The following is a 12815-nucleotide window of genomic DNA, read 5'->3' on the forward strand; positions in this document are numbered from 1 at the left end:
ATCTCATGGCAGTTTTAGCTTGAATCCTGCCTCTCCCAACCCCCCATTCACTGTCTTACTCAAAGGTATTTTCTATGACCACATCTGCTAACCTCACAGATGAAGCCATGAATAAGCTTTTCTCAGTGATTAACTCTAACTGACCCACCAGGGTCACTGGTTAGCTACACAAGACTAATTCACCAAACCCACTGACCTAAAATCAAGTTAAATAGGATGGCAGTACTCTGAAAGCTTTTGCACTTCAGTGTCTAAGTAATATTTCTGATGCAGCAAAACAAGATAGAGTCCTTGTTAACTGCATGATGCTGCATTTTTCCTTTAACTGAAATCCCAGACTTCAATGGCTCTGTTATACTGTTCCTAGCTCTTTTTCATTCTGTGGAAGTCCAAGTCGTATCTTTCACAAAAATTACACCAAACTAGTATAAAACCAGATAAGAAGAGAAGAAAGTACAACGCATAAAATCAGCCTCATTGACTTTAAGTCCCCAAAACATTCAGTCCCACTTTTAAGTGCTCATACCCATCCATAAAATCATTTGCTCTCTGTTCAGCAGCAACTGCCTTTTCATCTGGCTTGCCAACCCGTTCCAAGAAGCACAGTGCTGGGTCTGCTCTTATAGTGTTGTATTTTTCATAACCTAGAAGAAAAAAGAAGAGACATAAATTCAACTTTCAGAGTAAGTTTAAAAAAGACCCCTGAGTGCAGAGTGTTTACAATGAAGGGCAGGGAAATACACATGTAGTCATTTGTATTACTCACCATGTTTAAAAACTCCAATTAGAAGGGATTTATCAGCATCTGCATCCCACCACTCAGCAGGAACTTCAGAGTGATCTGGCTCAGGGATCCAAACATCAATTTCACTAAAAAGAATCACCAACAGCACACCAACATTATCAATACTGGATTTTTATTTCCCTTTCATACATTTATACTTTTGGGGATTTTTTTTTAAAAAGTGCATGCAAAAGTATGCATGAGGGCACAGGAAAAACCTTCCAATTAGAACATAAGCTATAGTACTCCATCTTTCACTCACTTCTTCAGTTTTATTCTACTTAAATGAATTTATTCTAGATAGCTAGATGCATAAATAGGAACCAGCACCTCCCTCATGTCAATTTCAATACAAAGTGTAAACCAAGAGTAAATGAAAACTTTTTCCTCACATCCTAAGGTTACAAATATTTGGGCTTAAAATTTCTTATTCAGATCTAGGAAGATATCTCGATTTTCATATGATAGTTTGCACTTAAAACAAGCAAAAAACATCTCTATAGTTCACCTGGCATCAACTCCATCAAACACCCTTTGGATTTCACTGCCAATGACTTCTTGCTTTAGGTAATACAGCATTCTTACTCGAAGCAAAACTCTAAACAAAGAAAAGATATACAAATATTAGCACTGTAAAAGCTTTCAGAAGTTGGGGGTGGTTTTGTTTTCTCTTTTGTAGTATCACAAAGCTTTCAGCTTATTTTCCTGAAACATGCTTACTTGAGTTGTAAGAGGAGACAAGCTCCAGTTCAGGTCACCTAACACTTTTTATTGTGATCCCTTTTACAGATCATTTAATAGTAAAGATTCTTTCAAATCCTAGAGAAATACCAAGGACAGCAGGAGACTCCTTTCATGCTTCATAAAGTACTGCTAAGTACAAACTATTATTTTGCATTTCCTACTTAGAAGAATCCCTTAGAAAGAATTGTATGGTCTGACAATAAACACCTTTCACATCACCTTTTCATGCCTTATTTCTTTGATGCAAGATCCCAATAGCTTACCCATGTTTTATCTCAATTCCTGACTAAAGCTGAATGAAATTTTCAGAACAAATTTCGAGAATAAAAGATTGATCTACAAAAAGCTCATTCATGGCTATGACTGAGCTATCAACGAGATAGAAGCTGAGTAGATTCTCTGAAGCCCAGACACTAGGTCAGGTAGACAGCATGTAACATTAAGTGCAATGACTTTATGGCTTTCATTTCATTTGCTAAGCACTCCCAAACTTGTCAGTCCTTTGGCTGCCACAAGGCTCCCCAGACATGCTAAGCAAGATGCCATCTTCTTTATAGGCACTACATAGAGTTTCTATAAAAATTGTAGCATTTATTTTAATTGTTAAATACCCAGTTAACCTCCTACTACACTGCAATCTATTAATACTAGTCAAGCTAACACCATTAGAACTTCTGAGACAATAAGGGATTACAAAAATACAGGTAATCTTTTACATTCTTTATCAAAAGATATTCAGACTTCAGCAACTGCTTACTTGTTGCAATGATGTTTTATGTGCTTTTTGTATCCTTCATCTTGCAACAGATGTTCTGGATTGTATTTTCGGAGCCATTCTGCTTTGTGTATATCAAAAGTGCTAGCCTGAGTCTTCACTTTTTTTCCTTTTCTTCCTCTAGGGACAGGTGCAGATAAGCCTGTATGATTCAGAAGATAATACAGTAATAGCAACAGGCAGGCAGGTGTATATCCCCATGATACTTATGGTTCCTATATCCTGTATCAGTATTGTGATCTACAATGCAGAAAAAATACTAGCATCACCTCTGGATACCAGTTTTTTCTCTTAGGTCCCTTAGAGCACCTCTGGAGTACATTTTATCAGAACAAAACAAGACAGAGGGAAAGAAAGCAGGGTATGCTTTCACTTACTGTGATACAGAATAGGTTATGAACTGAAAAGAAAGGAAAGCTTTAATAGAGTAAAAGAATCCATTTGGGTAAGCCATCAACTACAAAGCAAAGCAGAAATTACACTACTTTTCCCACAGACTGAATTGCATGCCCAAAATATATTCCACTTATTTCAAACAGGATGTATTCATAGAGAACTGTCAGCTGTTTTTATCCCAGTTCCACAGACATCACTACAGGAAACTATTTAACTGCACAACACCTAAGTCCTTACCAAGATGATTCTGTAATTCCCGTGTCTGCCCATCTTCTGTTGGGGTAATGAGATCCCATATAAAACTCTTAATTTTCTCATCCCCTCTGTAGTGAACAAGACAATAGGCTAACAGAGCTCGGCAAATGATCTCCACATCCTGCTCATTCAGCTGTCTCTTGAAGCGACCATGTGACAGAATTTCTCTCCATCGACCCCACCTAGTTGAAAATGAAACACAGATCAGCACTTCAGTAGTCTGAAGATATTTATTACAAAAGGGCATTTCTCTGGAAAATACTTAGCTTCCTCAATTTTTTTGATTCACCTTAAGTTACTGACTGAAAACATGAAGCAACCTGTGCATTAAAACACCCCTGTTTACAAAAAAATATACGTAACTTTTTTAGGTTTCTAAGACACCAGACTGACAGGAACTCATACTGACGAGCAAACACACTCATTTACCTTGTAAGATGGGTGTGAGAAAACCTAAGATTTTATTTCCAAATCAACGTATCTGACATAAATATGCTTAAAAAACCCTAAATTTCCAGTTCCCACTTGCATCTCACAGAAGTGCAACATGTTCTGAAATTATGAACATTAAGTCTTTATTTCAGATATTTATTTACAGAGCTGCAAGCCTGCCTGCAGCACTTACTCATGTAAGTATGTAATGATTTTTAGAAAGACTACTGTAGTGCCCATGCTAAATGTCAATCTTGTTTCAAGAAAGATTTTTTCTAGTATTTCTACTGCACACTGTCAGAAAGATTTATACAGGGTGCATGATGAATTGACATAAAATTGCATTATAAGTAAAATATACATATACCCAGTTGTTGTCAATACAGCTAGAAGTTATTCAATAAACACAACTTAGTACATGGAAAAAGCACAGTTTTTACTAAAACTCCCTAGAATTAAGAAGGATGTATACAATACCCATAGACCAGTAAGTTTTTTTCCACCCGAAAGCACTCTGTTCTTCCATATCCACTGGAGCGGTCACAAGGCCGGCGAAGTTTTGGTTTCTCATCACCCTCACTCTCCACTTCAGACAACTCAGCCAATTCATCTTTTGTAGCACTAAAGGGTCGAGTTTGCTTCCTAATTCTTGGGGTATCAATAACGAGGCTGTTCTGCAAAATTTTAAACACATGTTGTCAGAGAAACAGATGGATGAGTCTTCCTGAAGTAGGTGGCTCCAGCTCAGAAACAACAATTTCCATCTGACTTCATTAAGGTGTGTTTTGTAAATACAAATAAAGAAAATAATCTTGTGGTATTTAAGGCTACCAAATCACACCATGATTCCAGTACATTAGTTATAAACAATACCTAAAGCCTCATATGAGCTGAATACTTAGACAGACCACACTGCTGTTTCAGTAAAAGGGGCAATGAAACCTTTTCAGAACTGACCACATGGCATGGAACACTACCTGCAGATTATAAAACTGGTAGCACTCCTAGGTCACCTATTTTGCAGGATTTGCAGAGAATTAGGGTGATCTGGACAATCACACTTTCAATCACTTCCAGATCTTTAACAAAAATCAAAGATGCCCAAACACTTTTGGAACAGCAGAGAGCAGGAAACACTAAAGCCATCAGCAGGCTGATTAACTGTGAGAAAACCAATCCACACAGTAAATCAGGTTTTCTGAAATAAAAAAAAGCACAAGAAACTCTAAACCTATTTCAGAACACAACAGCAAGCACATACTTAAAAAAAAACATGCATTAAAATAAGAGAAGTACTTACTCTACCACTGATAGCATCTATATCTATTTCTGCTTTTTTGGCCCATTTTTGCCAGAAATTGGGATCATCCAGGGATATATCAGTCCTGTTTCCAGATGCAACAAAGCTTGCCTGTAATCAAGAAAGGTGAATCTTGGCAACACTGTACATCAGACGTTTGTAGAGTATGAATGCTTCAGTGCTATGAAGACTGCAGCATTTTATTTCATCAGAATCTCCTAAGCAGCTGTCAGGACTGTAGAAGTTACTTTAAGTGCAAAGCAACTCAAATCTTCTCCTCCCTCATAATTTATTAAAATCAGATCCATAATGTATCAGAAAAACCTAATGAACTTTTATACACCATCAGGAGAGAAGAACATTTAGCAGCAAGATTCTTCTGCTCTTAAGTCTGAATCTAAATTACTTGAATGGAAGAAAATAGAATCTTTTGAAGAGGCTTATCAGCATTTGGGGATTTCACTGCATGCAGAAGTACTCGCTTGAGGGCAATTTCAAAGGAGTGTTTAAACCACCAACAATCAAAGCTTGAGAACATGGAATAAGCTTAATTTCAGAAGGCATTTTAAAAATTCTGATACACTGCTTTTGGGAAAAGACTAAGTACATAGAAAAATTTGTAACTCTTCTGATAAAGACAATGATGATACTGTTCCCTAATTGGTTTCCTCTCTCTTCTTTGGAATTCTATGTCTTATTAAGCCACAATCAGCAAGATGTAAGAAAGACTAAATTAATGGGTATTAATAAATAATAAATATACCCTCATATTTTTAGAAGTTTTCCTTTTAAAGGGGGGTAATGAAAGTTGTTTTACTATTATTATTATGTCTTTTTCAATTTACCTGAATATGTATTTGTGAAGATTGGTATCTGCAAACTTAAGAAATGAAGGAGTCCAAATTTTACTCTACACTATTACTCCTAAAATCTTGAGACTCAGCCTCCTCCCCTATACATATATGCATATGGTTACATACATATTCTTTATCCCCAAATATTTTATGATACTACTTACATTTCTTTTCAAACTCTTACCAAAAAAGCTCAGGGTTCAAACTATATCCTATGCATATGCATCTTTAAAATAAGCCTGATAATTTTACATCTATTAATTACTGTCATATGTATATAAATAATTTTCCCCTCTTCAAAATAAAGTATCAGCTTTACAACATCTAATTATTTTCACAGTTGTATATTGCCAAAGGACAACTTGCTACTGCTGCACCTTGGCAAAAGTGGAGCCTCTTCCTTCTGATTCAATGGTGATAGTTTTAGTACGACGCTGCAAAATTTGGTCAATGTCTTCCTCACAGAATTTTGAGCCTTCATCTTCTTCATCCATAATGGCACCATATGCACCTCTTCGAAGTAAATCTTCGATTTCTTTTTTGGAGAGTTGTTGGATCTGAGCAAATAAAATTGGTGTTAGACAGTCTAGAAAAAAATACCCTGAAGTCTTCTGTATTTCTCTTTCCATTTGCTATGTTTATGCAACCTAAATTGTGCCTTATAATTTATGAACTGAAAATCTAGATCATTAACACCTAAGAGAAATTCTAGTTGACAGTTGCAATAATCTGTTATGTGGTTACAGTATGCTTTTTTACAAGTATATAAAACTTTTGGGAGTTTGGTTATTCTCAACACCACAATGAACATAAGTCTTAAAAAATTACCTGTTAATACTTTATTTAAAACTCATCCTAAAGTAACACATTATATTAATATTGAAAGACATAAGGAAACAAAAGGACACACTTCTCCTTTGACATTATTTACCTCAGACCTTCAGAAGCAAGAAACAGTGAAGAGTTTATCTAAGTAACTAACTAAATTTAAAATTATGTCAACTTCAATGTTAGTCCACATTAGAAAACACAGCTGAGACTCAAAGAAACCCAGAAAAATGGTAGCTTCTGTAATTTAAAAGTTGCCACATAATTACAAAGACAAAATGCAAGTTATTTCAAGAAAAAGTCTACATACACCACCAACACTGTTTTCCCTTCCACTCATACTCTGTAAGACAGCCTTATCCAGTCCCAGTTTCAGACTTGCTCTGTCAAACATCTCTCTCTCATAGGAGTTTCGTGTTATCAGCCTGTAGACCTTCACTGCTTTGTTCTGACCAATCCTGTGACAACGGGCTTGAGCCTTTTGAAGGAAGGGAGAATGGTAATAAGATTTTAGACACATTTCTTTTAAAAAACATTTCTGCTGGAACAGAATCTGAAAACCTATAGTATAACCTCAAAAGAAAGCCAATTTGTATTAAAGTAAATGGAAGCTGTGAAAACAGCCTCTTTTCCACATTGAGAACAGTTTTCTAAAAAAGATGTATTAAGTAAATAAGAGATGAATGACCTGTGCTGGAAGCTGAATGGTATTTCTCTTCCAGTAACACTGGATAAAGACACATCCTAACTTTTAAGTTCTCATTTTCAGATGGAAATGGTATGGTTTGCTGACTTGAGAATGAGTTAGAGTTCAGCATTCTGTATTTGATTAAATCACTGTTTCTTAATACATATTAACACTTTGTCATATAGGGTGTTTTAGCTGCACAGCTCTATTTCCATAAGCTGTCAGGCAAGACAAGCCAAATCTAACCCCCAGTTTTTTAGTGTTGTCATAACTTTACCTGTGTTGTGCTTTTCATATCAAAGAAAAAGTTAGGACCAAATCAAATCCAGGTGACCTCTTCAATACAAGTAAAAAGTCTTAAATCAAAAAACATTAAACATATGCCTTAAGAAAACCAAGCTGAACATTTTGAACAATTATGGTCGTTTGAAACAGAGACAATATTCAAAGCGACCAAATTCTTAGCAACCAGGTTTGAATTCACAGGTCACCCTATTATGCTCCACGGAATTTACCTGAAGATCATTTTGAGGATTCCAGTCAGAATCAAAAATTATACATGTATCTGCTGCTGTCAAATTAATGCCTAAGCCACCAGCTCTGGTGCACAGAAGGAAGACAAAGCGATCGGAATCGGGTTTGCTGAAGCGGTCAATGGCAGCTTGTCTGAGGTTCCCTCGGACTCGCCCATCGATTCGCTCGTACAGGTATCTGGAGATTGCCACAGAGAAACACACATAAATCACTACAGAATTTTTCATCATTATTCTTCACAGGGAAGAAAAGTGATATGAACTAATTTTGATCATCGATGGGTAACAGGCAATCAGAACAGAACTCATGCATCTGTAGTACGAACACATTAGGAAGTTCAAAACCTAAACATTTTCAGACAAGTCTTTCTGAACTCTGCCTGTTAAAAGAAAATACCTGATTACACATACCAGGAAACCTGTATTACCACTGCACTGAGTTGCATTAAAGCACACCATTACCTCAAGTCCCTTGGGGACACAAGTTTTTCACAGGTTATATGCTTGGATCCCTGCCTAGGGTCACAGAAACAGGACAGTGTATTTTTGTATGAGATACTAAATTCTTTGAACAAGTATGGAGTAACCAAGTAATCAGCAGAAAGCAGTAGTTGGTGAGCTGTGACTGGACAAACTGCATGTTGATTCTGATAAGATTAAGACAAATGAAACACAAGTGACATGACAGCACCTCTAAGAGTCTTGATAAAGGCATCAATGAATTAAGGGCTTCTTAAAGTAAAACCAACACATTAAAAAGGCTCAAGTAAAACTGTCATTTCTGATACCTTTGACAATTACAAAGATGCCTATGCAACTTCTGAAATCAAGATAATGCTTAAAATGGAACAAATACTTCTGTATATTGTAAATGGAGTGAGGTGCTGAATGTCCATCTCATAGCTGAAAAGCCTCACAAATATTTTTCTTCTCATCAGCTACAAAACAGCACAGTAGATAATCCACGAGACCACAGGCGTTTTGGCAGGCAGCCATCTCCTACAGTCACAAATTCTGCTAAGTATTTAGTATAATTATGTGTGCATTCCAACATTTCTAATCAAATGGTAGCATAGAGCAAGTTCCAGCTCCTATGGACTGCACTAGTCCAGATGTGCCATTGTTACAGAAAAAAAGGAGTATTTTCCATACTGGATATATGTAAATAGTACTGTGAGTTATAATCAGTCTATTGAAATTAAACTATTGAGCTCTCAGTTCAAACAGACAGTTTTATGAAATAAAAACCATAAAAGCATACAAGTTGTACAAAATTATCACAGAGGCATTAATATAAGCTACTAATGGTTTTAAATATACATTCTAGTATCCACTGCACAAAGGCTTAACATTTTTACTCATTTCCTTTTTACATGTTAACTCTATGTTCCTATGCATGTGACTGATCAATACATAATTCAAAGCAGTATGTACATTTACACACATGGACTATTCCAACAACTAGAACTGTGTCTTTTTACAGTTGTTCAAACTGATATAGCTGCTAATGATAGTAACCACGTTTAAGGTTAGATTTTATATGCTAAGGCTTTATGCATACTACTTAGCTAGATGCTTAAATAAGCTCTTAAGTTTCTGCAGGGTCAACAGTAAAATCCAAGTGTCCTGTTATATGTGACAGCACAAGCCAGTCCAAGCAGCTGCTTTGTGGCTGGCAGTTCAGCTCTGCTGAAAAGCTGAGAACAGTACTAAGTCATGAAGAGATAGGAAGCACAATTTTATTTTCAACATTAACAAAAAACAAGCCAGTTGCTCATAATTTTATACTTAGGTTGGGAGTAAGGAGCTGCATAACCCCTGTCTTGTCCAAGTTCAACACAGCATAAATAAGAAGAATATATCCTATGCTTCCTGGGGTTTGAATGAGCTTATTTGGTTTCTGACAAGCAGTGTATAAAGAATACATATAAACAAGAACATTTAATAGAAAAAGCAACAAACTGAAGGCACATAGTTTACTCAACAGCTGCTCTGTAGTTTTCTCTGAACTTTTTCACTTGCTGGTCAATAAATGATAAGTCATCATGTATCACAGCAAGTTACACAGCAATTAACAAAAGATTTCTTATCTTTGGTGTGCTGTAATCATTAATCCTACACTAACAGTCCCACTGAGAACAACACAGGAGACAGAACATGCAGTGCTTTACCTTTTATGTATAAGGTAATCCTCCAAAATATCAAGGCAACGCACCATCTGAGAGAAGATAAGGACCTTGTGGCCTCCAGCTTTCATTTTTGGAAGAAGTTTATCAATAAGAACCAATTTACCAGCAGACTGGATCATTGCTTGCAGATGGAAGTCAGGAGCACTTGGGCTGTATGTTTCTTTAAACTCTCCGAGGATTTTCTCTTCAGCACCTATCAAAGAATACATTTCCCCATCTATAGGTTTATTTTTGCAAATATCTCCATATACATACAACCCTAAGATCCCAAAATAGTCCTTGTACTCTAGATTCAACCAGAATTTTGGTCTAGCTCCTGCAGTGGCTACTGGGGGATATTTAAAGTCTGGCAACAACATCTATTTCTATGCCCTCTGACAATAAGTCTTAAATTTTTAAGTAGACCACCACAGAAATAACACCTGGTGAACCTCCCACCCCAAACTGCAAAAATGAAAATACAAGTTGCTGAAGTGCTGTAACAAAAAAAAAAAAAAAAACCCCAACCAACCAAACACTTAAAAAAAACAAAAGTCCCTTTGTCTCTGACATTTTAGATGGGTCACGAATGTTAAACAAAGCAGTATTTTGAAGACCTTTTCTGAAGTGCACTATAATTGAAATAACAGCAAAAACCTGTGTCTTTAGCATGTATTTACCTTTGATGAGATAAGGGTGATTACAACACTTCCTGAGTTCCATCATAGTGTTGACCAGATTGGGTACATTTGCTTGCCCTGCTCCTTTGGATAAGAAAGCAAAATTTTTCTCCAAAATTGCTCGATAATACTTCTTCTGAATATTAGTTAATTCTACTTCAATTATAGTTTCCTCTTTAGGAGCCAGCTTTTTTTCTACATCTTCCTTTAATCGTCTGAGCATCATGGGTTTTAGGATAGCTTGTAGTTTCTGAACCTAAATTAAACACAAGATTTTGTTGTAACATGAAAAACTAACAGCGTCGTTCAAATATTTTGACCTCTTTGTCATTATTTTTGTTCCCTAGACTTACACAGATTATTTTCTAGATATGATAGAGACATATTTTTAATCACAAATTACTAAACAATTTTTTATGTACTCCATAACAAAAAAATATTTTTAGTGCCTGCTTACAAAGACTGTCTACAAAGCCAGACTTCAGTTTTTATTATCCTAATTACTTGCCAAATTTACAATACCAAACAAAAAGAAGTGAAAATAATATACAAATACAATATCATACTTAACTGATTCCTACTACTTGCACAGTTTAGGGAAATTGCATGACAAGAGAGCTCCTAGGTGATATGTGAGGAATGAAGGGGAGGGCTGGAAGCAATAACAGTTACCATTCAAAAGTTTTTTCTTAAAAAAAAGTCACTCTTACACACTGAAGCTCCAAATCAACATATTCAACATCCAATACCTGTTCCTCTGTTTTGAGGTCTCCAAATTCTTGCATAAATGTTGATTCAGCAGGAAAACGTAATGGCTCCAGGAAATGCAGGAGGCTGAATAATTCCTCTACTGTGTTCTGCAGTGGGGTACCTGTCAGCAGCACTTTGTGCTCCTAGAAAAGGAATCAATTATATGACTCTATTTGGGTTTTGTGTTAAGTCTGAGAGTTGTAACCTGAAAATACTAAGTCTCTGTGTCACTACATACACAGGTAATACAGATACAAGTATCTATAAAAGAGTAACACTAAGTATTTTCTACCAGCTTTTCTTTAAATTGTCTTCCCATAATGAAGAAATGACTGAAGACTGCAACTTCTGCCTGTATCAGTCCCTTATATTTAATCCTCTCTACATGAGTGGACAACACACATTAAGGATATGAAAAAGCAAGTCAGTGGACTTCTGAGAACATGCAGCAAAAAATGTATCAGTGTAATAATGAAGACAAAACCACAATGCAAAACTAGTCATAGTGCATCTTGTAGTTATGCACCAAAAGCCTCAAGATTCAAGGCAAGTATCTGCTTTTTAAAAGAATTTTGCATTATATCAAATAACAGGAATAGACAACACTTCTGCTTTACATTCTACTACTTGCTTGCTTTGATTATTAAATGACTTGTTTAAAGTAATATCTAGGTTTTAATATATTAATTACTGCATAAAACATATATTATTATAGAGCAAATCTGAAGCAAAACCTTCATAATAATCAAAGCAAATAGCTCAGCATCATGAGAAAGAAATTCTACTTACAATTAGAACTTGTCACATTTTATTTAATTACAAGTATACCAGCATCACCTGTCAAAAATAAATGCCTTTGATGACAGTATCAGGTTTCAGTATAGGTAACTCCTAAAAAAGGCTGCTTGAGAGATTGCCTTCAGGATGCAGAAGAAAGTTGTGATTTGTATTGTACTTAGCTAGAATCATACCCAAAAACGGAAATATATTTACTCACAAGGTTCATTAATTTTAGTCCTTCCAAGAGTTTGCAGTTTTTGTTCTTCAGTCTGTGGGCTTCATCAATAATCACACACCGCCATTCAATTGCATTTAACTCTGGACACCCACCAAGAATCATTTCAAAAGTTGTGATAATTGCTTGGAATCTGTAGGTACCTCGAACAATACGTCCCTAGAAATTCATTAAGACACCAAATTGGTTTTATTATCTTGGATCTATTCAATTTCAAAATTTTCTTGCTTAAATTTTGTCAAGAGCTAGGCAGTTTACATTTAGGCATCTTACATTATAAATAATTGTCATTCTATACACATGTATAGGATATATTACATCTCTTTAGCTCTGTAATTAATACTATTGAGTAATTATCCATAGCCACAACTTCAGTATTGTCAAATCAACAGCAAAATTTTAAACACTTAAATTACAGATTTACCCATCTAACAAAACTACTTCAAAGGGTGCATGCAGATAGTATCCCATTTTTGAGCCCAAGATCATCTGAAAGACTGGAGGGAAAAACCTACAGTCAATCATCAAAAAAAAAAATAGGGCTCTGATACACTTAGCACTCATACAGAAGTAATAAAAATACTAGCTGAGAACTAAATGAACTCATTTTATC

General features: G+C 35.7%; 1 protein-coding gene across 3 annotated transcripts in view; it reads right to left on the reverse strand.

Moving 5' to 3' along the window:
* CHD9 (chromodomain helicase DNA binding protein 9) overlaps positions 1 to 12815 on the reverse strand; it is a 74073-nt gene that overhangs the window by 15571 nt on the left and 45687 nt on the right. For all 3 annotated transcript variants that reach the window (XM_030457447.1, XM_030457448.1, XM_030457449.1), the window contains 14 exons: positions 12185 to 12361; positions 11187 to 11330; positions 10438 to 10693; positions 9761 to 9971; positions 7572 to 7767; positions 6679 to 6846; positions 5918 to 6097; positions 4687 to 4797; positions 3864 to 4060; positions 2937 to 3136; positions 2286 to 2445; positions 1293 to 1382; positions 767 to 870; positions 527 to 644 (listed from right to left, as the gene is read on the reverse strand). In XM_030457447.1, the coding sequence (XP_030313307.1) occupies positions 527 to 644; positions 767 to 870; positions 1293 to 1382; positions 2286 to 2445; positions 2937 to 3136; positions 3864 to 4060; positions 4687 to 4797; positions 5918 to 6097; positions 6679 to 6846; positions 7572 to 7767; positions 9761 to 9971; positions 10438 to 10693; positions 11187 to 11330; positions 12185 to 12361 (2312 nt within the window). The remainder of the gene's footprint in view (positions 1 to 526; positions 645 to 766; positions 871 to 1292; positions 1383 to 2285; positions 2446 to 2936; positions 3137 to 3863; positions 4061 to 4686; positions 4798 to 5917; positions 6098 to 6678; positions 6847 to 7571; positions 7768 to 9760; positions 9972 to 10437; positions 10694 to 11186; positions 11331 to 12184; positions 12362 to 12815) is intronic.

This window comes from Calypte anna, chromosome 11 (assembly GCF_003957555.1).
Source record: "Calypte anna isolate BGI_N300 chromosome 11, bCalAnn1_v1.p, whole genome shotgun sequence".
Classification (NCBI taxonomy): Eukaryota; Metazoa; Chordata; class Aves; order Apodiformes; family Trochilidae; genus Calypte; species Calypte anna.